This window comes from Talpa europaea (genome assembly GCF_964194135.1).
Source record: "Talpa europaea genome assembly, chromosome: 12".
Lineage (NCBI taxonomy): Eukaryota > Metazoa > Chordata > Mammalia > Eulipotyphla > Talpidae > Talpa > Talpa europaea.
The window spans coordinates 19,471,839-19,497,718 of NC_140079.1; the positions used below are offsets into that span (position 1 = coordinate 19,471,839).

The 25,880-nt window shown below is 41.6% G+C and overlaps 1 protein-coding gene across 1 annotated transcript in view; it reads left to right on the top strand.

Annotated features, from left to right (window-relative positions):
* The window catches only part of CBL (Cbl proto-oncogene), a gene marked incomplete at its 3' end in the record, with an annotated part of 78,260 nt that extends 60,633 nt beyond the window's left edge, over positions 1 to 17,627 (top strand). The window contains exons 10-16 of the mRNA XM_084251367.1: positions 3,777 to 3,908; positions 3,996 to 4,373; positions 5,712 to 5,806; positions 14,597 to 14,722; positions 15,369 to 15,469; positions 16,169 to 16,351; positions 17,335 to 17,627. Of these exons, the coding sequence (XP_084107493.1) occupies positions 3,777 to 3,908; positions 3,996 to 4,373; positions 5,712 to 5,806; positions 14,597 to 14,722; positions 15,369 to 15,469; positions 16,169 to 16,351; positions 17,335 to 17,627 (1,308 nt within the window). The remainder of the gene's footprint in view (positions 1 to 3,776; positions 3,909 to 3,995; positions 4,374 to 5,711; positions 5,807 to 14,596; positions 14,723 to 15,368; positions 15,470 to 16,168; positions 16,352 to 17,334) is intronic.
* Positions 17,628 to 25,880: the final 8,253 nt, after the last annotated feature.

Below are 25,880 nucleotides of genomic sequence, written 5' to 3' on the forward strand. Positions count from 1 at the left end.
ACTACGTTTTTCAGTTTGTACCTGTTGCTACCAAGTGACATACTATCAGCTATCCTCTCAATATAATTTTCTGTGAAATAAATTATGTTGCTATATTAATACAGTAGGCAGTATATATAACACATTGTACTCCTATATGCAAAATTTGCATGTTTTGGCTCCAGCCTGGACTGATTATTCTCCAAGTGTTCTCTGTCCCCATCACCCTGCATTCTCCCCTTGCCATCCTCATGGGACTTCACTGCCTCCCTTCTGTGTTGGATTACGTGTTTCTTGGCTCCCATATTTTGCGCTCTCTTACGTTACTTCCTTGCTTGGATGCAACATGTCCTCAAAATAGCTTTTTCTGAAAAGGTGAAATTCATAATTTTTGAAACATTTGACATTTTGAAATGTTTTTATTCAAATTCTCAAACTGCTGGCTAGTTGTAGAACTCAAGAAAATTCAATTCTAAATTCTTACAGCTTTACTGACTTCTAGTTTCTAGTGTATTTTTTGCTATTTGGTGCCCCCTGTCCTTCTCTCCCTAGAAGCTTTTAGAATAGTTTCCTTATTCCTGGTTCCCTGAAAAATTAAGGGCTTTTTTATTTTTGCTTTGTTTGTCAGTTATACGTTTATTTTCCTTCATTAAACCATGCAATGAACCCTTTCTATGTGCATTTTTATGTCCCTTAGGTTTTGAAAATATGCTTGCATATTTCTTAGATAATTTCTTCATTTGCATTTTTTTTCCTTTTATGGAACTTTAATGTACGTTAGTTAAAAGAACATTGCAGGGTTTGGTTATGCTATTGAGTCATAAATTGAGGAATATAGTTAGCTTAACCCACTACTCTTGAGGAATGGGAAGAGAGTAGATGATAGGAGGAGTCAAAATAGGCAGAGACCCTTCTGAAGGGGGAAACAACTTAAATAAAGGCAGGGAGATAGGAATTCCAGAACAAGGAGTTGAAGAAAATACTGTTAGTTAGGGAGGCCTAATTAGAGAAAGTTGCGAGAGCTAGGGAGGAGTTATGGCATGGGACAGTGGGATAGATGAATTTTGAGGTAATTAGCATTTAAGGACCACTAGCTGGTAATGGTGAGCAAAAGGATTTGAGAAACGAAAATTGGAAGAATCACTAGAAGGTGTTTTAAATAAATCTGAGGATGGGGGCTCCCCTGGTGGCGCAGCGGTTGAGCGCTGGGCTGCGAGGTTGCCTGCAGCCTCTGTAGTGCCGGTTTGTTCCCCAGCCGCCGGCGAGGGTCCCACAAAATAAATAAATAAATAAATCTGAGGATGGTAAATAGAATGGAAAGGAAGATACAGATATGAAATTCTTTTATGGAAAAATTGCAGGATACAGTGACTGACCTAGATTTTGATGATGAAGTGAGAGTTAGTTTGACTAATCACATTTTCACTCCTTAACCATTGAGGTGTTAAGCAGCTCATGCTCAGTTGACATGGAGCCTGTTTTCTTTTTCTCTTTTTAAATATTTATTTATACAATAACTGGGGTACAGGCCAGATTTGTGGGAGGGTGAGAGGATTCACCAGAGACAAAGCGGGGAACAGAACAGGCAGACTGATGAAATACACTGCTGAGGGGCATAGTGGGCGTGACAGGAGAGGTCTGCCACGCCATGTGGGACCCTCGCCTGCTGGCCTGGATGGAACCAGTGCTGCAGAGGCTGTGGACATTTCACAGCCCTGCGCTCAACTGCCTGCGCCACCAGGGGAGGCCCTGGACCCTATTTTCTTAAGGGCTGAGTAAAAGTACCTAATGATGAGGGCTTTCTTATCTTTCACTCATCACCCACCACCAATGACAGAACTAAGTATGAAGATGGCTGTTTTTATCATCTTCTATAAGTACTTGAATATTTGCCTATTTTTCTTTTTTTAAAGGGTTTATTTATGCATACAAGAGCTGAGGTGCGGGCCAGAGATGTGGTAGGTGAGAGGATTCACCAGAGACAGAGTGGGGAGCAGAACAGGCAGATGTACTGAAGTACACTGCTGAGGGAAGCAGCAGCGAGGCAGGAGAGGTCTGTGCCATGTGGGTCACCTCGTGGCCTGGCTGGGTATCGAACTCTTGCTGCAGTGGCTGTGGATAGCTTCATAGTGCTGCATCTTAAGTCTTAACCCCTTGCACCACCAGGGAAGCTCCTATTTTTCATCTCTATTGCTCCCTGTTAGGAAATGCAAATGCAAAGTAGCATTTTGTATGAATTACTATATATCTCTAGATGGTTTATTTGTACAAGTTTACCAACTATTTATCACCCAGCTCTAGGCAAGGAAATGGAAAAGGTTATACTTGAATTGTTTCCTATGAATTGGTGCCTCCTTTTTTGGGAACACAAAGTGACAGAAAAATGTTAATCCCTTTTAATTATAGGATTGAAATAACACTCCTTTAGAAGAACTTAAGATGCTTTTTAGTGATAATGTGGGTCATTTTCCTCTTACAAATCTCATTTTTTTCCTCTTTGTCATAATCTCAGAAAATTTATCATCTTTGATCTCTTGCTTTGCCCACAAGCATTGTTTCTCCAGATGATCTGTTGAGAGATTAATGTATTCCCCTTTCTTTTTTATGTGGATTTATATGTGTGTGTATTTATATACTTATATATATTTATATGTCTGTATATTTTAAAGATTTTATTTTCACTTATTTATGCATATAAGAACTGGGGTATAGGCCCAGAGGTACAGGGGTCAGGGATGAGCGGCTTCACCAGAGACAGAGTGGGGAGCAGAACTGGCAGATCTACTGAAATACACTGCTAAGAGGAGTAGGGGGCAAGACAGGAGAGATCTGCTGCGCCATGTGGGTCAGCTCTCTGGGAATCCAATTCCTGCTGCAGTGGCTGGTCATAGCTTGATAGTACTGAGACTTAATCCATTGAACCACCAGGGAGGCCCTGGATTTATCTTTTTAATCTTGAAAATACTTTCTCTAAAAATGAGGAGGTTGAAGTTGTAATTTTTTTTAAATTGTAAACTAGGAAGCTTTTGGTATGTGGCATAGCCATTTCTATTTTTTTTATGTAGCCAAAATAATTCAACTATAACCTTTACTTAGTATTGACAGTGTACTCTTTCAAAAGAAGTATGACCTCGGTGCCTCCCTGGTGGCTCAAGAGTTAAAGTCAGTGTTATCAAGCTATTACCTGGCCAGGGAGCTACCCACTTGGTGCAGCAGACCTCTCCTGTCTTGCCTGCCGCTCCCCTCAGTGGTGTATTTCAATCATTCCGCCTGCTCTGCTCCCTACTCTGTCTCTGGTGAATCCTCTCATCCCCTGTACCTCTGGCCTATACCCCAGTTCTTGTATGCATAAGAAAAATAAATCTTTAAAAAAAGTATGACCTATGTAAAATGAATTATCACAGGAAAGTTAATTTACTATTTAGACCTTAGAAAAGGGCAAATTGCATATTTAAAATAAAGTTTCACAAATATGCTTATTTTAGCTTCTTGAAATTTTAAATGAAACAATTAAATGTCATTTAAAAAAGAAATTTTGGGAGTCCTTTACAGCTGTGTTGTGCATAGCCATTTCTAGCTATTTGCCCATAGCTCGCGTCTGCATGTTATTTCTGTGATTGAGAGTGCCCTCTAATGGTAGCAAAATAATTCAACATGTGCTACCCAATGCCATTTAGGCCAGTTGGTAATTATATTCAGTGTTTGTATCATCTTTGCTGGCTACAGCTTTAGGAGAGGTTGAATGATGCTATATATCTAAACAAGAATAACCTATTAGGAAATTTTATCTGTGTTAGGTGGAACGGCCTTCTTCTCCATTCTCAATGCCCCCACAAACTTCCCTTCCCCCAGTGCCACCACGACTTGACCTTTTGCAACAGCGAGTGTCTATTTCTTCTAGTGCTTCTGGTCTTGGAACTGCTTCTAAGGTAAAGCATTATCCATTTCTAGCTTTTTTAATTCTTTGTTGTGGATTAGTAAATTTTGATTGATTTGCTTCCATCATGCTTCCGCAGGCTGCTTCTGGCTCCCTTCATAAGGACAAACCTTTACCAATACCTCCCACACTTCGAGATCTTCCACCACCACCCCCTCCAGACCGGCCATATTCTGGTGGAGCAGAAACCCGGCCTCAGAGACGCCCCTTGCCCTGCACACCAGGAGACTGTCCATCTAGAGACAAACTGCCCCCTGTCCCCTCTAGCCGCCTTGGGGAATCATGGCTCCCTCGGCCAATCCCCAAAGTACCAGTAGTTGTTCCAAACCCTAGTGACCCTTGGACAGGAAGAGAATTAACCAACCGGCATTCACTTCCATTTTCACTGTCCTCACAAATTGAACCCAGAACAGATGTGTCTAGGCTCGGAAGCACATTCAGTCTGGATACCTCCATGGTGAGTTCTGATTTTGAAATTATTTAACCTGTTAACAATTGTTTGTGGATGGCATTTAATTTAATGGTTGAAAATTTTGTAATAGGTTTGCTACAGGATCCAAAAATAATATAACATAATCACTGACCTGTTAATAGAACAGGTCATAAGACATGTTTGTCTTACAATAAAGCGTGTGTGTGTGTGTGTGTGTGTGTTGTAGTAGTAGTATAAATGACATGATTAGTGTGAATTAAAGAGCTTAACATATAGAGAAAGAAGAGATTAGTTACACATATAGCAATCATGAGGACTTAATGGAAAGAGTGGCATCTGAACTTGAAGTACTCTTTCCAAACTGGATATAGTTTTAAGATAAATTAGAGCTATAGTGAAAGAAATGGTTAAGGTGGATCGTGGAATAAGCAGTTTAATTTGAGTGGAGCAGAAATTTTGTGTATCAGAGTAAGAAAAAGGGATAATTTGAAAGGAACATGGGAACATTAGCACTAGCTTAAAGGCCCTTGAATACCCCCTCCCAAATAATTGATTTGGTAGGAAATGAAGAGCATTTGAAGTTTTTTAATTAATGAAGCAACATGACCAAAATGATGGTTTAAATAAATGAATCTAGTAGTATGCAGAATGGATTAGAGAGAGAATAAAGACAGGTTGGTTTTCTTTTCATATGCATGAGATAAGAGGTCTAGAACTAGGGTCCAAGAAGGTATATTTGATCTTTTGTTGGTTCAATTTTCTGCATGCAACAAAAATACCTTGCCCTCAAAAAATTTACATTGTAGTGGAGAAAAGATGAAAAATAAGGTAAGTTAATAAAGCATATAAGATGTTGGGTACTGAAAAGTGCAGGAAAAGTCGTGGAGGGAGAGCTGGAGTTGGGATTTGGAGGGATGGGGTACATACAGATCTAAGCAAAAGATCTGGGGTACATGTCTGAGCAAAAGACCTGAAGTAATGGGAAGCATGAGTAATACTGATTTCTGTGGGAAAACCATTTCAGGGCGAAGAGGAAAGCAAGTGAGTTTGGGAGAATGTATTTGAAAAATAGCAATGGGGTTTTAATATAGCTGGTGTTAAGTAGGGAAAGGGGAGGGAGAATCATTGGCTATGAGCAGAGGGACCAGCCAGGTTAGATACAGCCTTAGGAGAGCATGAAACAAAGCCTGAAAGAAGTGCCTGAAAGCCACTGTGTTTTGTCAGCTATAGTAGCTCTTAAACATTGTATGGGATGTGGGAGTGAGGTCTCTGTCTATAGTATTGTTCTTCTTATTTTGAATAAGTTAAAATAAATGAGATAACTATGATAAGAGATATTTTTTCTAATACTTTTCTTTCCAGAATATGAATAACAGCCCATTAGTAGGTCCAGAGTGTGAGCACCCCAAAATCAAACCTTCTGCATCTGCCAATGCCATTTATTCTCTGGCTGCCAGGTAAATTTACTAAAGCTATATTTCATATAATAGAGTTGGTACTTTTAAACAGTTTACTTAAAGAAAATTTAAAAAACCCAGAGGAGTATAAACAAGAAAATAAAGGCAGATCTTGCCCCGAGACTACCCTATGCAGGCATCTCTTTCTTAATAACCCTGCCCCTTCCAAAGGGTAGCTTCTTGCCGTTTAAGAACTGTCATTTGTGCCTATGCAAATGTCCTATTTTTCCTTTTCTCTTTTTTAAATAAACCTGCTCTTTTATTTATTTTTTTTTAATTTTTTTTTATAGAGGCATGTTTTATTTATTTATGTGTTTGTTTGTTTGTTTTGTTTATACATGCACTGGGTACAGTCAGAAGCGCGGGAGGGTGAGAGAATTCACCAGAGCCAGAGCAGGGAGCAGAGCAGGCAGAAGGACCGAAGTACACTGCTGAGGGGAGCAGCGGGCGGCAGGAGAGGTCTGCGCGCCATGTGGGACCCTCCTCCGGTGGCCGGGGAGCAGCCAGGGATCGAACCGGCGCCGCAGAGGCCGTGGGCAGCTTTGCAACCCAGTGCTCAACCGCTGCGCCACCGGGGAGGCCCAAACCTGCTCTTTTAAAATGCAGCACTGGCATCTCCTTATTCCCCTTTCCCTTGTTATTAATAAATTTGCTGTGTGCTGCTGAAAAAAAAAAAAGAAAAACTGATCTGTATTTGTACTTGTAGAAATTATCAAAATTTTATGTTTTGGATGATTTCTTTCCATTCCTTTTTCTGTGTGCATGTATAGATCAGTTTTATTAATCTTTTCAAAGAAGCAATTTATTCTGTTGATTTTTTTTTTTTTTAATTTATTAACTGTTGGGCCTCCCTGATGGTGCAAGGGATTAAGCACAGCACTGTGAAGCTATCTGCAGTCTCTGTGTTACAGGGCAACCCCGCTCTAAAACGGGTTTCCTGACTGTGGGTCCTCGCCCGCATGCTTAAAAGGGACTTACACTGCAGGCACACACAAAAGGTTAACCAAGGTTTATTGACAAGGAAAGGGGAATGAAGAAATGTACAACTCAGGGAGAAAAGGGGGAGATAAATTCTTAAATGCATCCTACCTGTTCTGCCAACCTGGAATCCCAAGTGACCTGCCAAGACCAAAACTTCCTGGCCAAGAGCAGGAGCCAGGTGAGCCCCGACCCCACTAACATGGCTGGTTTTTATTTACAAACTGAGAAAATAGCTGCATAACTCCGCTCTTAGGTCCTTGCAGCTTCCCTTTGGGGATCCTGGGATTTGTAGTTCCCAGTGTCTTGATGGAGTAGGGGTGGCATCCACAAAGCCTGTATGGAATTTGCTCAGGACATCCTTTCCCCCTAACATCTGCAGCATGAGTTTGATCCCTGCCAGCCAGGGAGCTACCCACATGGCACAGCAGACCTCTCCTGTCTCACCTGCTGCTCCCCTCAGCAGTGTATTTTAGTCAGTCTGCCTGTTCTCCACACTCTGTCTCTGGTGAATCCTCTCACCCCCTACACCTCTGGCCTGTACCCCAGTTCTTGTATGCATAAATAATTTTTTTTTTTTTTTAAAGAAAAGAATTTACCAGAGAAGTCATCAGGACTTCTTTGTTGGGAAGTTTTTGAATATTGATTCACTTTCCCTACTAGTTACAAATCTATTCATATTTTATTTTTCTTAGTGATATAGTCTTGGTGAATTTTGTATTTCTTTTTTTTTTTTTTTTAAGATTTATTTATTTATTTATAGGATACAGTCAGAACTGCGGGAGGGTGAGAAAAATTTACCAGAGCCAGAGCGGGGAGCAGGACAGGCAGAAGGACCGAAGTACACTGCTGAGGGGAGCAGCGGGCGGCAGGAGAGGTCTGTGCGCCATGTGGGACCCTCGCCCGGCAGCTGGGGTTCGAACCGGTGCTGCAGAGGCTGCGGGCCGCTATGCAACCCAGCGCTTAACCGCTGCGCCACCGGGGAGGCCCTGAATTTTGTATTTCTAGGAATTTATCCATTTGTCTCTAGGTTATCCTTTTTGGTGGGAGGGAAGGCATGCAGTTGTTCCAGTACTCTTAAAATCCCAAACTTTATTTGACTGAAAATATCTTTTATTTAACTTTAATTTTTTTTTAAAGATTTATTTATTCATTCATTTTTATTTATTTATTTATTTATTTATTTGTTTGTTTGTTTGTTTGTTTGTTTGTTTATACAAGCACTGGGTACAGTCAGAAGCGCGGGAGGGTGAGAGAATTCACCAGAGCCAGAGCGGGGAGCAGAACAGGCAGAGGGACCGAAGTATACTGCTGAGGGGAGCAGCGGGCGGCAGGAGAGGTCTGTGCGCCATGTGGGACCCTCCTCTGGTGGCCGGGGAGCAGCCGGGGATCGAACCAGCGCCGCAGAGGCTGCGGGCAGCTTCGCAACCCAGCGCTCAACCGCTGCGCCACCGGGGAGGCCCTAACTTTAATTTTTTTAAAGGTATTTTCACTCAGTATGGTATTCTAAAGTAGAGTTATTTTGTTTCAGCACATAAAAAATATTACTGCCCTCTGGCTTCCATTGTTTCTATTGAGAAATTAACACAGGATTAGTGTAGCTCTTTTAAAAGTGATATTTCTTAGGCTCTTTGTCTTTGAAATTCAGCAGTTTTACTATAGTGTTGCTTTTCTTCATAGTTACAGATGTAAAACTAAAATATGTGGGCCTCCCCTGGTGGCGCAGTGGTTGAGTGCTGGGCTGCGAAGCTGCCCGCAGCCTCTGCATTGCCGGTTCGATCCCCGGCCACAGGCGAGAGTCCCACATGGCGCGACAAACCTCTCCTGCCGCACCGGCTGCTCCCCTCAGCAGTGTATTTCATCACTCTGCCTGTTCTGTTCCCCGCTCTGGCTTTGGTGAATTCTTCACCCTCCCGTGCTTCTGACTGTATCCAGTGCTTGTATGAATAAATAAATAAATCTTTAAAAAGAAAACAACTAAAATATGTGTGTATAATTAAGGTTTTGTAGAGTTTATTGAATTCATAGTTTGATGTTCTAAATCAGTTTTAGGAATTTACCTGCTACTACTTGTTAGAAAATTTTGGCCACTAAAATAGACTCTCCTGTAAATCCTGTTACCTAAATGTTAGACCTTTCAGTATAGCTCTTTTGCTCATTTCTGTGTTTTTCTTTCCTTTTACTGTCTTTCCTTTTTTTTTCAAGTGCTCAAACCTTATTTCTTACAAAACACTATAGAAATACACCCAAACTAAACAGATAGGTATACGAACACATGTATAAAATTTCACTTGTGAAAAAGAATCTATTAAAAGTAAATGAATTTGGGCCTCCCTGGTGGCGCAGCGGTTGAGCGCTGGGTTGCGAAGCTGCCTGCAGCCTCTGCAGTGCCGGTTCAACCCCCGGCTGCTCCCCGGCCACTGGAGGAGAAGGTCCCACATGGCGCGCAGACCTCTCCTGCCGCCCGCTGCTCCCCTCAGCAGTGTACTTCGGTACTTCTGCCTGTTCTGTTCCCCGCTCTGGCTCTGGTGAATTCTCTCGCCCTCCCATGCTTCTGACTGTGCCCAGTGCTTGTATAAATAAATAAATAAAATAAAATAAAAATAAATCTTTAAAAATAAATAAATAAATAAAAGTAAATGAATTTAAAATTTTTTTAAAGATTTAATTCTCTTTTTCTCTCTTTTTTTTTTTTAAATGTAGATCTGGGGTGTAGGCCAGAGGTGCAAGGAGGATGAGTGGATTCACCAGAGACAGAGTGGGGAGCAGAAAAGGCAGATTTACTGAAATACACTGCTAAGAAGGGGAGCAGTGGGCAAGACAGGAGAGGTCTGCTGTGCTTTATGTGGGTTAGCTCCCTGGATGGGGATGGAAATTAGGCTGTAGGGGTGATAGCTCTAAGACTTAACCTATAGGGCCTCCCCGGTAGCGCAGCGGTTGAGCGCTGGGTTGCGAAGCTGCCCGCAGCCTCTGCGGCGCTGGTTCTATCCCCGGCTGCTCTCCGGCCACCGGAGGAGGGTCCCACATGGCGCGCAGACCTCTCCTGCCGCCCGCTGCTCCCCTCAGCAGTGTACTTCGGTCCTTCTGCCTGCTCTGCTCCCCGCTCTGGCTCTGGTGAATTCTCTCACCCTCCTGTGCTTCTGACTGTACCCAGTGCTTGTATAAACAAAACAAACAAACAAATAAATAAACATGCCTCTATTAAAAAAAAAAAATTGCTTTAAAAAAAAAAAAAAGACTTAACCTATAGGCCACCAGGTAGGCCCTTTTAAAGATTTAAAATCAGGGCTTCCCCGGTGGCACAGCGGTTGAGCGCTGGGTTGTGAAGCTGCCCGCAGCCTTTGCAGTGCCAGTTCGATCCCTGGCTGCTCCCCGGCCACCGAAGGAGGGTCCCACATGGTGCGCAGACTTCTCCTGCCGCCCGCTGCTCCCCTCAGCAGTGTACTTCATCAGTCTGCATGTTCTGTTCCCCGCTCTGGCTCTGGTGAATTCTCTCACCCTCCATCATTTCTGACTGTACCCAGTGCTTGTATTAAAAAAAAAAAAAGATTTAAAATCAGTGCTATGAAACTGATGTTCTCAAATTAAAATCATAGTAATTTTAAATTGCTGATTGTTGTTGGTTTTCTAGACTAATTTACATGTTTTATTGGATGTGGTATTATAAAAAGATTTAATTTTTCCTGTCTGTACTGTCTGTATTAAGTTCTTTTCTTTTGCCATTTCTAATCTGCGCTAAACCCATCTATTGAATTTTCATTTTCAGATACTGTGTTTTTGGATTCTGGAATTTCCTTTTGAATTTAAGAATTTGTTGATTCTAGTTTTCTCATAAGATTGTCCATCTTTTTTTAAAAATCAAAAATATGAATTGTAATTCGTTTAAAGCCTCATCTACTTCAACTTTGTCTCTCCATCTTGGCAAGACAACTAAAGTATTTGTGCAGCTCTTCACTGCTGCTTACTATATGGTTTCTCAGAATCCAGTCCCATGCTTACACAGGTAGAGATTAGCAGTAACTTCCGAGGAAAATTACAGGCAGAATTTCAAACCTACTTCTCTGCTGTTCCCTTCTCGAGGATTTTTGGCTCCACATATTCTGGCCTTCATAGTACCCTGAAATTCCAGTCCTTCTCTTCCCACCCTATTAATATCTTTAGAAAACTTCATCAAGCCCTTAATTAGAAACCCCTAACGGGATTTATTTCAGTGTATTCTCTCCAGAATCTTGGCCTCTAAATTCTTGACTGTTGCCAATGGTTCTCAAATGCCTTCTTTCTTTGGTATTTTATACTGTTTATGTAGCTGTTGTAAGCAGAGGCTTAGATAATACTTGGGCAAAGGCTGCAGAAATGTAAAATATGTATTTTAGATCAAGGTACAGTTTTATATTGCCCCTTTTTTAAACTTAAAATTATGTCTTGGACATTTGCTATCATTTAAAAAGTTCTTCAAAATCCTTACTTTTACAGTTACATAGTATATAACAGGGCTATAATACCAAATATTTAGCCATTACCCTATTGTTGGATATTTATTTAGTTTAAAGCTTTTACTATAATAAATTTGCTTTGGTTTTATAGTTTTGTTTTTTATATTTATTTATCCATAGAAGAACCAGGGTACAGGCCAGATTTGCGGGAGGGTGAGAGGATTCACCAGAGACAGAGTGGGGAACAGAACAGGCAGACTGATGAAATACACTGCTGAGGGGAGCAGCGGGTGAGACAGGAGAGGTCTGCCGCGCCGTGTGGGACCCTCGCTGGCCAGGATCGAACCGGCTCTGCAGAGACTGCAGACAGTTTCACAGTGCTGCGCTCAACCGCCTGTGCCACCAGGGGAGGCCCTGGTTTTATAGTTGTATTGTCAAAATGCTTTATGAGAAAGTAGTGCAATCTTACATATTAATACAACACAAGAAATTAGAATTGGAATTTTTTGATTGCACTTTTAATGATGTTTTTCTCTTTATGAAAATAATACTGCAGGCCCTCCCTCGTGGCCTAGGGGTTAAGTCTCAGCACTATCACCTCTGTGGCCTGAGTTTGATCCCCGGCCAGGGAGCTAACCCACATATGGCACAGCAGACCTTTCCTGTCTCGCCCACTGCCCCCCTCAGCAGTGTATTTCAGTGGATCCACCTGTTCTGCTCCCCACTCTTTCTCTGGTGAATCCTCGCACCCCCACACCTATGACCTATAGCCCAGTTCTTCTACATTAAAGAAAAGAAAATAATACTGCAACACTAAAGAAATAAAAGTTTTTATTCATAATCTTTATTGAGAATCAGTTAGCAATTTGATATATGTTTATTGGCATTTTTTTTAAAGATTTATTTTTATTTATACAAGAACTGGGGTACATTCAGAGGCATGGAGGGTGAGAGCATTCACTGGAGACAGAGTGGGGAGCAGAACAGGCAGACAGACAGAAGACACTGCTGAGGGGAGCAGCAGGTAAGGCAGGAGAGGTCTGCCGTGCCATGTGGGTATCTCCCTGGCCGGCCGGGAATCAAACCCGTGCTGCAGAGGCTGCAGCAGCTTCACAGCACTGCGCTCAACCTGCTGCACCACCGGGGGAGGCCCGTTTATTCGCATTCTTGCATGTATGAATCATGTACTGTTTATTGTTTTTCACTAGAAATATGTTAAATATCTTAGGATGTCATTATATATTCTACTACAGTGATTTTCAGATGACTGCAAAAGAATATAACTGATTTAAGTGGAACCTCAGTTGGTAAAATAAGTAAGACCAGGCTTATTATGATAGAAGCAGAAATAGGCCTCCAAGATTCCTGCTTGGAATCTCTAGGGTAATGAGGGACACAGTTGACCTGAAGTACATTGCTGTATGTGTAATTCAGAATATATTTATTCAATGCAATATTATTTGACAGGTTGTTGCCTATTTTTTTACTACTCTATAGCTACATTGTTAGGTAAAATTCTTAGAAATAAAATTTCTAAGTCCAAAGGTGTACATGTTTATTTTAGTTAAATACTTCTGCTGAATTATACTCTAGAAACATGCAAATATTTTATTTCTCCAACTATGGAGGAAAGTACTCATTTAGCTACATCTTTACCATACTTGGTATTTTTTCTTAATCTTTTATGAGTTGTTTTCCCACTAATGTAAAGGTAAAAGAATTTTACAGTGAACATCCATATACTTACCACATGGTTTCTGTTATTAACACTTTATTATAGTTGTTTTATCACACATTTTCTCTATCCATCCATCCATCTTTCCCATCTACCTCTGCATCCATCAGTCTGTATTACATCTGATACATTTCAAAGCATACTGTAGATACCAGTACACTTTCATCTCAGAATTTCAGCATGCTATCTACAAATAAGAGTATTATGTATACATTAAGGAAAAAATCTCAGGGCCTCCCCGGTGGCGCAGCGGTTGAGCGCTGGGTTGCGAAGCTGCCCGCAGCCTCTGCAGCGCCGGTTCGATCCTCAGCTGCTCCCTGGCCACTGGAGGAGGGTCCCACATGGCGCACAGAGCTCTCCTGCCGCCTGCTGCTCCCCTCAGCAGTGTACTTCAGTCTGCCTGCTCTGCTCCCCGCTCTGGCTCTGGTGAATTCTCTCACCCTCCCCCGCTTCTGACTATACCCAGTGCTTGTATAAATAAATAAATAAATCTTTAAAAAAAAAAAAGGAATCTGTTAAAAAAAAAAAGAAAAAAATCTCAGGTGAGGTTATAGGGTACTGTTACTCTGTGTTAGATTCCTGAAGCATTTGTGTTTTATGAAAAGCAGCAACTGAATTTATAATTAGGAAAAATTGAACATTAGAATATCCAAAAAAGTATAAGAAGGAGAAATACTTAGTAACTTACATTTCCAGAAGCAGATTTGTGTATATGTGTTTCCTTTTGTATAATTTTTGTTTGTTTGCATAGAAGAACTGAGGTATAGGCCAGAGGTGTGGGGGTGGGAGTGGGAGGATTCACCAGAGACAGAGCAGGGAGTAGAACAGGCAGATTTACTGAAATACACTGCTGAGGGAGCAGCGGGCGAGCCAGGAGAGGTCTGCTGTGCCACGTCGGTTAGCTCCCTGGCTGATAATCAAACTCAGTTCGCAGCATGTTTTTTATATAATTGGGATTTTTGTTTGGATTTTTGGTTTTGTGGTGGTTGGGGTGTTTTTTTTGGTTTTTATCTTTGTCTAGTTTCAAGGGGGTGAGGTGAGGTGGCAGAAGTTTTATTTCAAAATCTTCTCAGTGAGAGTTATGTGTGAGTGTAATGGCAAGCTTCCCGAAGCAGGAGTCAGAAGATCTGGGATGTAGTCCCAGATTAAATGCTAACTACTAAGATACTTTATCACTTTTTATTTATTATAAAACAAGGAGAAAAAGTATTTATACTATGAGATAGTTTATCAAAAAGCTTTTGACAATTTGTATATTCTTTGAAAACTACAGGTAGTTTTTAGAACAGGGATTTGGTATATATTCCTAGCATATTGTCAGAAAGACACCTGCTTTTTCTGGTTTTGTGCCTAGGAAAGAATAAACTGGCATACCAGCACTTATACTGGGACAAATTGGTATTAGCCCTGTATACTAATAACATAGTGTAATAATTTTCTCAGGTGGAAAGTGAAATTATAGGTTAGTGTGTTTTTAATATTTTACTTATCTTGACCAGGGGTAACAATGGTTCCCTTGGTGGCATATATTTTGCTTTCTCTTTTTCTAGTTGTGCTCTGTTTTGAAACCACATACTGGAGGGTTTTCCAGCTTGTTAATTGTTTCTATTTTCACTGTCTTTCATTTTATTACTCACCTTCCAGGCCCCTTCCTGTGCCAAAGCTGCCACCCGGGGAGCAGTGTGAAAGTGAGGAAGACACAGAGTATATGACTCCCTCCTCTAGGCCTGTAGGGCTTCAAAAACCTTTGGAGGCAAACCAGGGTTCACGGTAGGTTCACAACAACCCTATTTTGGAATTTAGTTAACAGCATTTGTACTTGGCTTACTGCCTGCATTTGGGATTATCCAGCCATAATTAGAGCAGATCTATCTATCTCTTAATGTTTAAGCCTCTTATAGCTGTAAGCAATTCCACATGTTTCCTCAGTATCACAGTACTCTCATAAATATACACATCTATTATTTGTTAAAGTCAGTCTTACAATATTTATTAATGATAATAGTAAAAAAAGAATGTGTTATCTTTTTTTTAAAGATTTATTTATTTTTGCATACAAGACTGGGTACAGGCCAGAGGTGCAGGGGTGGGGGGTGAGAGTATTCACCAGAGACAGAGTGGGGAACAGAACAGGCAGATTGACTGAAATGTACTGCTGAGGGGAGTAGCAGGCGAAAGTGGAGAGTCCTACTGTGCCATGTGGATCATCTCCCTGGCCAGGATCGAACTCATGCTGCAGTAGCTGCGGATTGCTTCATAGTGCTGATGCTTAAGCCCTTGCACCACCAGGGAGGCCCCAGAATGTGTTATCTTGATAGAACCAGGATCTGGAGTGATTGTGAATAGATGAATCTTATTAAGTTTGCAAATAATAGTTCTATTTCTGAAAATTATTGTTCCTTTCCTTCCGGTTCAGAGCGTGTGATTGTGACCAGCAGATTGATAGCTGTACATATGAAGCAATGTATAATATTCAGTCTCAGGCTGCCCCATCAGTCACAGAGAGTGGCACCTTTGGTAAGTAGAGATTCTACTTTAAAAATCAATGTTGTGCCCAAGGACTGAACCTTTATTATTAGTTTTATTTAAGTAGATGTCTTTTCTATTTCCCCCCAAAATATCTTTGATCCATTCGCAATAAAACCCTCTCCTCTTATTTACAGTCATTTACGGTCACAGAGCTAGTTCCTTTTGGGCTTTTTTATCCTCTAAGGCTTGGAGACATTTTTGTTATATGGCCTGAACCTGCAATACTGACAGCTCCTTTTTATTCCTGGTCCTTTTTAGCATTGATGAAATTCTTTTGTATGTGGGTGGTGAGTACCCAGTTCCCATGTTAACTAGCTTACCAAGGTGAAAGGTCAAGAAGGCAGCATGCACAGGGCCCTTTGGCTGACCGTCCAAGGTGAACTGCAGATAAAAATGTTGAATGAATGCTGTGAATTGACTCTTGAGTCTTTGGCACCCACGGCTATTAACCTTGGCCAGGGTAGTTTTTGACATGCTCAAAAAATAGAGCTTGCAGGATTGGTGCAGATCTTATTTTCTCTATTTCTTTTATCTGTGCCCACAGGGCCTCACATGGTATTTGGCCTGTAGTAGACATTCAGGAACTGGGTCGGTACATGCACGAGTGACCCAATGTCCTTATACTGAGATGTGTTAGAAGATGAAGTATATTAGAAGAAGAAAATAACCACACAAGTTTTTCTCTAGGTGAAGGGAATTTGCCTGCAACTCATGCCAACACTGGTCCTGAGGAATCAGAAAATGAGGACGATGGGTATGATGTCCCCAAGCCACCTGTGCCAGCAGTGCTGGCCCGCCGAACTCTCTCAGATATCTCTAATGCCAGCTCCTCCTTTGGCTGGTTGTCTCTGGATGGTGATTCCACAACAAGTGAGTCTCCAGGCTACCTTGGGTTTATAGTGAATTGCTATGTGGCTCCTAATTTATACTAAAATAGAGACGACTACATGGTAATGGTAAGTCAGTAAGTAGAAGTAGTAGAATAAAAATTATGTCTAAATGGGAAGAAACTGGTCTTAGTTCCCAAATTAGGAAGTTAAACATAGTCAGACTCTTCAGGATTTTGTCAGACTTAGAAATGAGATTGTTTCTTAAATCCTGTCTTCTCTTATGCTGTGGTAGAAGAGACTTCTGGCTCCTCAGAGTGCGTTTGTAACAGTGACAGTATTGATGGTTCAGACCTTAATTCCTGACTTCTGGGCCCACCCCATTGCCAGGGATGCATGCTGGTCTGGAGAGCATACCAGATTGGCCTGGAGCCAGCCTCCATTTGGGCTGCTCTTCTTGCACCTGTGGCTCCTGGGGAGGGCAACAGCCAGAGTTACTGTCACATGAAAATTAAAGACAGCCTTCAGGACAGCTGGTGAAAAAGATACACAGCCTCCAGTTACCCAAATAAGCACCCATCCTTACCCACGCAGCCTTGTTTAATGCTTTTTCACTACAATTTAAGCCTCTTTCTGTTTACTTACTTGTTAAAAGGAGACATTCAATGTCTGGTGTAGCCCTCTCAAAATTTTAAAAAAATAATCTAGGCAATAATGTGTGCGAAACCTGTTACTAAGTGTAAAGTATGATACAAATGCAGATGTTCCGTGCCTATGACAGCATTGGTTGGTGTTAGTAGAACAGGTGCATGGTATATTTAGAAGATTGCCCCTGCTGTGATAGAAAGGAGACTATACACTAAAACCCTTAAACCCATAGAACCAGCCCTGTGACCGAGGAGCACATGTACCCAACTTACAGTGTAGATCAGCGATAGTCTTGATAGTACATTGTTGTTGTTATTGCTGACATGAATGAGGATTCCCTTCCAGATTTGCAAATACATTCTTTCTGATTTCTTCTAGACTTCACGGAGGGTTCTCAAGTTCCTGAGAGACCTCCCAAACCATTCCCTCGGAGAATCAACTCTGAACGAAAAGCAGGTAGCTGTCAGCAAGGTGGTGCTGCCTCCTCCACCGCTGCTGCTGCCTCCGCCTCACCACAGCTTTCCAGTGAGATTGAGAAGCTCATGAGTCAGGGATATTCCTACCAGGACATTCAGAAAGCTTTGGTCATTGCCCACAACAACATTGAAATGGCCAAAAATATCCTCCGAGAATTTGTTTCTATTTCTTCTCCTGCTCATGTAGCCACCTAGCACATTACCTCCCTTTTGCAGCTTTAGAGGACCAATGAGCCGAGAGCTCCTACTCCAGTAGCACCTAAAAGGGCAGAGGTTCCATGGAGACTTGACAATGAAGTCTTGCCCTTCCTGTGAGATATCACGCCTGTGGTTCCAAGATTTCAAAGCAGTGGAAAGAAAATGGAGCAGCTAGTGTGTTTTATTATCTTACTTGTTTTGAGAGTACATTTGCAGGTGTCCTTCAGTCCCCACTTGAGAGAGTGTGGATTTTTATTTAATGGTAACCTACCTGGGGAACAGTCCAGAAAGCAGCAGTAGAAGTATTGTGCTGTAGATCCTAATTAAGGACTTAGACTTTCCTGGGTTATGGAAGGGTGTGTGTGTGTGTGTGTGTGTCTGTGTGTGTTTGTGTGTCTGTCTTTGTGTGTGTCCTGTGATTATAAGATTAACCTGCTGTCTGTGTTAATCCCAGGCAGGGAATTAGCACAAGAGGTTTAGGAAGGAATCTTTTAAAGACTTCCATCTACTGTGGTATTATACTCAACCCCAATGTGTATTACAGCATCAACACTCCCCTTTGGCTTGGATTATCATGTGCATAGCTAAAGTCTTGTATTTTTAGAACACCCTCCCTCTCTCCTTTCCCCTATTTCCTCCTCCTCCTTGGTGTCCGTCATTGGCAGTGGGCTTGTTGTGACCAGCCTGATTGAAGCCAAGTGGCTTATAGGATGTTCTTTTATTATGTGTGATGTGTTGGTTTGTTTGGTAGATAGGTGGGGAAAAAAGTACTGTTGTTATATCATTATCGTCATGTTTGATACTAGCAGCTAACACTGGTCACTCCAAAGCACTGTTTCTATAGGAACATTGAGTCTGTTAAACTAAGATGTTTTAATTATCCTAATTATGTAATGACTGATTTGAGATAGAGGCCTTCAAATACATTCCATGCCCTCCCCAGAAAAGAGTCTGTGGGAGTCCGTTGCCTTGGTGCCAGGTATGTGTTCTGATGTAGGTCTTGAGTTTTTCTACTTAATGGGGAAGGAAAGAACTTTTGTTTCCAGCATGGCTTTCTCACCCTAATATCATGAAGCTTTTATGAAGCTTTATTCACATGCTCTTTACCTTGTTACACAAAAACATGCACAAGTAGACGATAAAAATTAATCTCTTCAGTTTTTCTTCCCAATGACTCATTAATTTCAGCTTATATGGATGTCTCCCTTTGAACTTGAGCCAGTTTATAAGTTCAGAGTCAATTTTTTTCTTTAAGGAATTGGGGATACTACCCACGGTGGTGATAGCACAGCATTTTGCTGATAATGGGCACCTTTCCTACATCGGTGCCACCTGGTGACGTGGCTTCTCTTGTGCCTGTGGCTTTGGGAATGTAACATCTCCTTCCCCCTTTCCTTCCCCTTTCTTCTCCACCTTAGGTCTATGTACTCTTTAATGATTGTGTTTTCCCTGGTTATTAGACATCACTTAGTATGATGATTTTACCATAGTCAGAGCCAATATGTGTAAAACCCAGCAGTTTGTGTAATTGCAGGTTCAAAGGAAAAACCAGAGTCATGTGTGCAGCACCATTAGTCAGTTCCTGTAGCTGCTACCTGAGCCCTTGAGTCTTTGCTGATTTCCCTGGGAGTATGTAACTATCCTCCTCAGAAGCAAGCTAGCCTGTTCTTTGATAAATCTGCTCTCCTGGAAATCTAAATTGGACTTTTCTCTTTAGATCCAGGTAGAAATGATTCCTTTAGATCTGTTTCTCTTCCACCTTGTCATCTTTGGAGCTAAAATGTTTTCTCACTCTTGACTTTAGTTCCTCTTGGATCTTTTGGCTTTCTCCTCTTGGCTCAGAGCCATTTACCTTGACCTAGTAGATAGCACTGGACTTCTTATTGAGTTGTTGTGGTTGCCCTGTAGGGTCTCTTCTACATGGCAACAGCTGTGGGAAGTCTTAATGGGAATGAAAGAGCAGGGAAAGTGGCAGTGAGTTGGAAACAAGCGAGCATCTCCTTGTAAAAGCCAGAATAGTATAGTATTGTGTCTGTGGTAACATTTGGTTATGAGGTTGTTTTTTTTTTTTTTTTTTAAATGTTGAAGGCCCCAACAAAGAATAGGAAAAATAGCAACAGTTTTCATTCCTGCTTGTGCTGAAATTTCCCCTTTTCTGTAGCTACTGCCTATAGTCTGTCTATGGGCAATCAAATCTTATGGAGCTATTAAGAGAGCAAAGCCCTGGTTCTTCTTATCTTTTGCCTTTCCAGTGCCTCCAAAATTCTCTTCTTTGGAGATTATGTCCTAGCTTATATAGACTAAGAGCAGGTTCATCCTTTCTTTTTCTAACTGAAGACCTGTGTGACAGTTTGAGTCAGCTCTGAAACTGGGGTGTCAGGGCCCTGTGTAGAACTTGTGCACCATTGGTCGACTTGCCCATCGTTAGCTATGGGTCTGCAGGCATTCAAGGTTTTAGACCATTATATGGGGCTTTTCTTGTTGGGCACTCTGAGGGGGGGCCTGGGTTCATGCTTGAGATTGGCAGGTGAACCTCAGGAAGGTTTTTACATCCTCTTGCTTTGAGGATATTTCCAAAACTTTAATTTCTTAAAATTTCATTTGACTAAGAACCAGTAACACGACCATCATCCTCCATTTGTAAGGCAACTTTTAAATTCTTTGGCTCTGCTCTGAATTTGACAAAAATTGTCCTTTCCCCAAGCTGGCTTAGCGTTTTGCCATTTTTGACAAATTCATCCCCTTTCCACCTCCTAGGTGCAAATGGTAACTCCTCTGCCAGCTGTCAGGTGGATAAGGTAAAAGCAACTTTGATGTGCATTAGGCTAGTTGTTCAGACCACTCTCCCCTGCTTTCCCTATGTCTTCCCAAGTCTCTCTACATAGCCTGTCTGGTTACTGGATGGCTGCTTTGCAATAGGTAGTCAGTAGCCCCTCCAATATTCCTTCCATTCAAGTAAAGTGTGGATTATGGTGGAAAAACCTGTGGGCTCTTTGCCTCCCTTTACACAAATAATAAATTGGACAGTTTATCGTCCCAGCATTTATTTGTTAATATCTGTGTAAATAGTGATATATACCTGTGGCTGGCCATTCTCTTGCCCAACCGTGTTCTATATATTCAACTCTCTTTCTCTTCTTACACAGACTCTCAATGTTAGGCCCAGGATGTGGCATAGTTCTATTAGTATCAGTTAGCTGTTTTGTGGATTAAAAATATATTGGGGAGGGGGTGTTATTCTTCATACTTAAAGTATTTATTTCCTCTATAGAAAATTAAGATATATTTTATGGTCCAAATAGCAAACTTACTAATGAATTTTTGTAAATTTGCTTGCAAATTAAGGACCAACTATATATACCCTTTAAGACACCATTAACAAGATCTAGACCTTTTTGTATGTGATCAGCAATGGTGTTAATGCCGAGTATTCTCCTACCTCACATAATGAAAGTCAGAGGGTCATAGACCTTCCCAAACTATAAATCCCCCTTCTTGCCATTGGCCTTTCTGACTCAGAAATGACCACTGCCCAAAGAACAATGGTATCTGAACCATTGGTCTGCCTGTCACAGTTCATTTGTTCATTCAGCAGATGTTTGTAAGAGATGACCATGTGCCAGAAGTGTTACCTTTGTGTTTTTTCCTGCTACCACATGGTGATTTACTGATGCTGGGGATTAGCTGTGGGCTGTCCAGCACTTGCATTTGGCCCTAAAGTACCCCTTCCCAGTAAGACTGCAATTTTTATTCACAGTTCTTTTATGAAGATGTGTATTTCCTTATGGAGCTGTTCCAGTTAAAATCAGCTCGAGAGTCTCTGATGAACTTTTATTGTCTTCCTGTCACTTTGATAATGTCTCAGTAGAGGTAACTCAGTGTCAGTCTCATGGGTACCCATCATTTTTACTTATTTCAGTGGAATCTGTTTGGTTGGATAAGGGGTATATTGGTTCAGAGTTGTGCAATAGGACAGTTAAATGTTTAAGCAAATGCTTAGCAAATCATGTGTTTAGTCCACAGGCTTCCTTCCCAATCTAGTGCCTTCCTTGATCTTTTTACTGAGCTGCTGTGTCTCTAGTCCTCCATGTCGGGAAGTTTCCTTTTCACATTTCCGGGATCTGTCACCATCTCCCATTCTATTTGAAACTTGTTTTCCAGTCCTTCAACAACCTTTGCAGCTGACCCTGTGTCTTAGAAGGGATGAAGGTGTGGGTCAGGGATGGGACCTATCTTTGGGTCCTGATCTTCAACCAGTTGTTTGGGTCTCCCTAAAACAGATTGAGCTCAGAAAGGTCAGTCTGTAGCTCCTGGATTAAGAGACTTAGAGAGCTAACAGGCAGTGTCAAAATTAACACATCATCATTTTTCTAGACTTTTAAGCTTTAGAAATTCCATCTCAAGTATCAGTTTATAACATAACTGTCACTACTTTGTCCCCAATCTATGTTAGCAGTCTTTCTTTAGACATGTGTAAAGTCATTTAATAAAATGGGGGTAGGTGTATACTTGAAGAAGTTCTAGGTTGCATCTTTAACTGTCTTGTTTAGGAATCATTTGGATGAAAGAGAAGTATTGAATCTAATGAAAGGAGGGAGTTGTAAGGATGCAGGGTATTTCATAGAACCTGTGATAAGTAGAACTGAGCTAGAACTGTAAAGCTTTGCCCCAAATCCTTTCTCCTGCTTGTCAATCTGTTTATCAGCATGCATGACCCCAACCCTAACCCTAAACCTAACCCTCAAGTTCACATACCCTCCAGTTCTAGGGTTCACTACTAACAGATTCCCAGTGCTTCTTGGTTCATATCTTCCAGAAAGAATCGAGCAGTCCAGCCCGTCAGTCAGGTATCTGCCCCGAGCGGTTGACCTTACCACATGGACAACAGGTGGGAGTAGAGTGGGCCCACAGAAGAGGGTATAGACTATATAGCTACCCCAAAAATACTTGAGTAGTAAAACTGCTATCGTACTGCTTCTTTGAGAGTAGAAAGGCAGGCATGGGGCCATTTCTGGAATAGCAAAGGAATTCTTAATTCAGGTTACTTCCTTTCTTTGTTTCGTTCTTTTTTGTCCCTTTCTCAGTCTCAGCATCCAAGATTTCTTACCTCCCTCGCTAGGATCAGTTTCCCTTATCTTAGAGCTAGTCTGTTCTTAGGTGGCATTTCTTAGCTTTCATTCATTCTCAGGTTTTTAACCTTCTTTCACATCATTTAGAGAGTAGATCACAAATCACGAATCACACTGTAGCCACCACCCATGGACTTCTGGGCTCTTGTCAGATTTTAGCACTGAAAATATATTTATCCTGTGGCCCATGACCTGTGTTCCACTGCGCCCTCCTCCTCACCCTTTCGTTTGGTCCTTCCAGTATGAGGGGAGCTCTGCTATGATATTCTTAGGCGAGCCTTCCTAGATGCCTAAGAAAGTACTTTGCTGTAGGCAGTAAGAATGTGTAATAGTTGGGATGTTTGCCAGGATGTAAATTAGATGTTGATGCCAGTGTCGGACTCTTTATTGAGCGCTCTTTAGACAGGCTGCCCTTCCCAGTCCGGTTACTTTCTTTGTAGTCCTATATATAAAGACTTTATCTTTTGATTTTTAAAATTATGCATCTGCTGGCCTGAACTTTTTTATTTTTATCTCATCCTAGAGCCTGCCCTGAGTTATTAAGGCCTTTCATAATCACTTAAAACTTTGTCAACTACTGGAGTCATATGATAGACCCAGGAAAAAACCTAATCCAAAGATACACATTGAGGCACTTGAGGAAGGGTGAATTGTCAGACCTCGCTTTTGATTTTCTAATCTAGGTTCCAGTATCAAGTAGCAGAGGGACAGCATGCCCTATGCCTTCAATGTCCTGGGAAATCTGAGTTTGCTTTCCAAAGGGAGTACCAGTGTTTTCTTGATTCTGAAAAGTAGCACAAGAGTAAGGGATGCAGCAGTAGGGTCAGGGAGGAGCAGAGAGCTTTGTTTAGAGGAGCGTTCATAGTCAGATGGAAAGTGTCTTGCTGAGGAGCCAGCTGTTGACTAACAGACTAACAGCTGTTTGGAGATCTTACTGCCCCTTCCCTCATACAGTGCTTGAAAAAAATCTGGTTGATCACTCCTTGTATTTGTACAGAGCAAAATTTCAGAGCCAACCTCAGATCTCCTACTGATTTGACACCCTAACAAATAGGCGGAGTTCTGATTGCTAGGCCCCATATTCTTGATTCAGCCCCCAAAATGACTTTGAGAGGCACTTTTCCCATTGCCTCTCTCAAGTTCTCCTTCCATTCCTAAACCAGATTTGGAGGGCAGAGAGGAGTATTGTTCAATCCATGCTCTACACAACTCCTCCAGCCTCACACTGCTTCTATGCTCAGGCCCTAGAGTGGAGTGGAGTGTGTGCCCATGCCTGGCACTCTTACATATGTGTTAATGTGCCCTAGATATCATTTCCCGCCCGCCCCCACCCATCTCTGACCTGTTATAGGTGAGGGTAGCCATGCTTTCTGACTGTCTTGAAACTGAAGAGGTAAACTACTTATGAGTCTGTAGACCATGTGTTTTCAATTCCTTGGCTTCTTCCTTTTGCTGTCTGGGTAAGTCTGCAGGCACAATGCCCAGGAGAGTGGATGTCCCTTGACCTACCCTTGGCATTGTTTTAGTGTTTTGACCTTGACCTCCTGCTGAAACATGTGGTAGGGACATGGCAGCCAAGAGGTACCCCCTACATCTGCTATCTGACTGTGGTGACTTGGGATTTTTAACCTTACATATCTTTTTTCCTTTATTCAAAACAACAATTTTTAGCACATTGAAGAAAAAAAAAAGCCAAACATTTTGTGCCTTTCTAAGGCAGCACTGTATCTCAGGCTGCATTTTAGGACTTAATATGGAAATACCAGAGTCTTAGCTCCTCTACCTTGGGTGTCAGTCTTCTCTACAGTCTAGGGAAGAGGAAGTGTGACTGGAGAGATGGCAGCCGGGGGCAGCCTGTTGGTGGTCTCTCCCTGCCGAATTCTCGTTGGAGGAAATAAGCATTGTACCCTGCGCTCGTTTAGCTGGTTCCAATTGGAATCTCACTTACAGGTTGAATGACCTTTCTCCCGCAAGGAGACAGAATGTTCCATGATTTCCAGGTACACTCCAGACATTTCAAGTGTCCCAGCTTCTGGTCCTATTAATGACCCAACTGCATGGGAAAGTATAGAATGGACTCTTCTTGAGTAAGGGGTTGTCTTTTCTCTGTGCTGGATCCTGAACTGACCTAACTCTCCTGCCTCTCTCTTCACACGTGGCTTCCTTTCCTTAGAAAATTTTGGTCTTAAAGCATTAAGCAGCTAGTTCCCTCTTCCAGGGTCTAGTTTTTTCTTGGAAAAAGCCGCAAGGACCATGTACCAGAAGCCTGTCTTTGGTATTGTGGCCACTCTCGGTTATGGTGAAAAAAAGTTTTCTATGTAATGATGTTTTACTTATTTCTTTTACTTTTCTCATTTTTCCCCTGCTTTTTAACTAATATAGAATAGGGAGATAGAAAATCATGCTTTCTAAAGTTCTCCTTATTCAGGATTTTGACCTTCTTGGCCTAGGTGGGGCTGGAGAGAACTTGATGCTTTCTGCAAAATGAAGAATCCCAATTTGTATATCAGTGTTAAAAATAAAACAAAATGAAAACTTAGGTGAATTTTTGTGGGCTATTTTAAAAATGTGTCATTAATATAAAAAAAATTTATAATAGCAGTATTTAATCATTCTCACCTGTAAAGAATAAGAAAAAACAGAAGGTAAATATTCTTACAGAGAATAGCAGAGCTTTAAGATTCATTTTCATTTTAAATCCAGTTTGTTTTTGCCAATGTATTATGTTTAGAGGTCTGTTATACTAATGTTATTTATTAATTTTTTTCATTTCCATACACAATTAACTAAAGAGCTTTTTCAAGCACCTGTCTGTAAAAAAAAAAAATATTTTTAAATAAAGTTTCTTTTGTTGTAGCAAGACCTGAGTTCTTGCTCATCCGTGGTAGGAGGTAAAACACAGGGTAGCTCTAGGACCAAGTGCTGAGGCCCATCTTCATTCCTAAGTCGTGCTGCTACTTCCGGGGCACCTGAGTGTCCAGAAGACAATGAAAAAGGGCTACAGCTTCCTGTCAGCCTGCTAGGCCCAGCGGGCTGCTGGAGCAGGGCTGCTTTGCTGATTAGGGTGACTATAGCCCTCAGCTAGAGCTGGAGCTGTTTGCTCAAAAGTAGAAGTAATCCC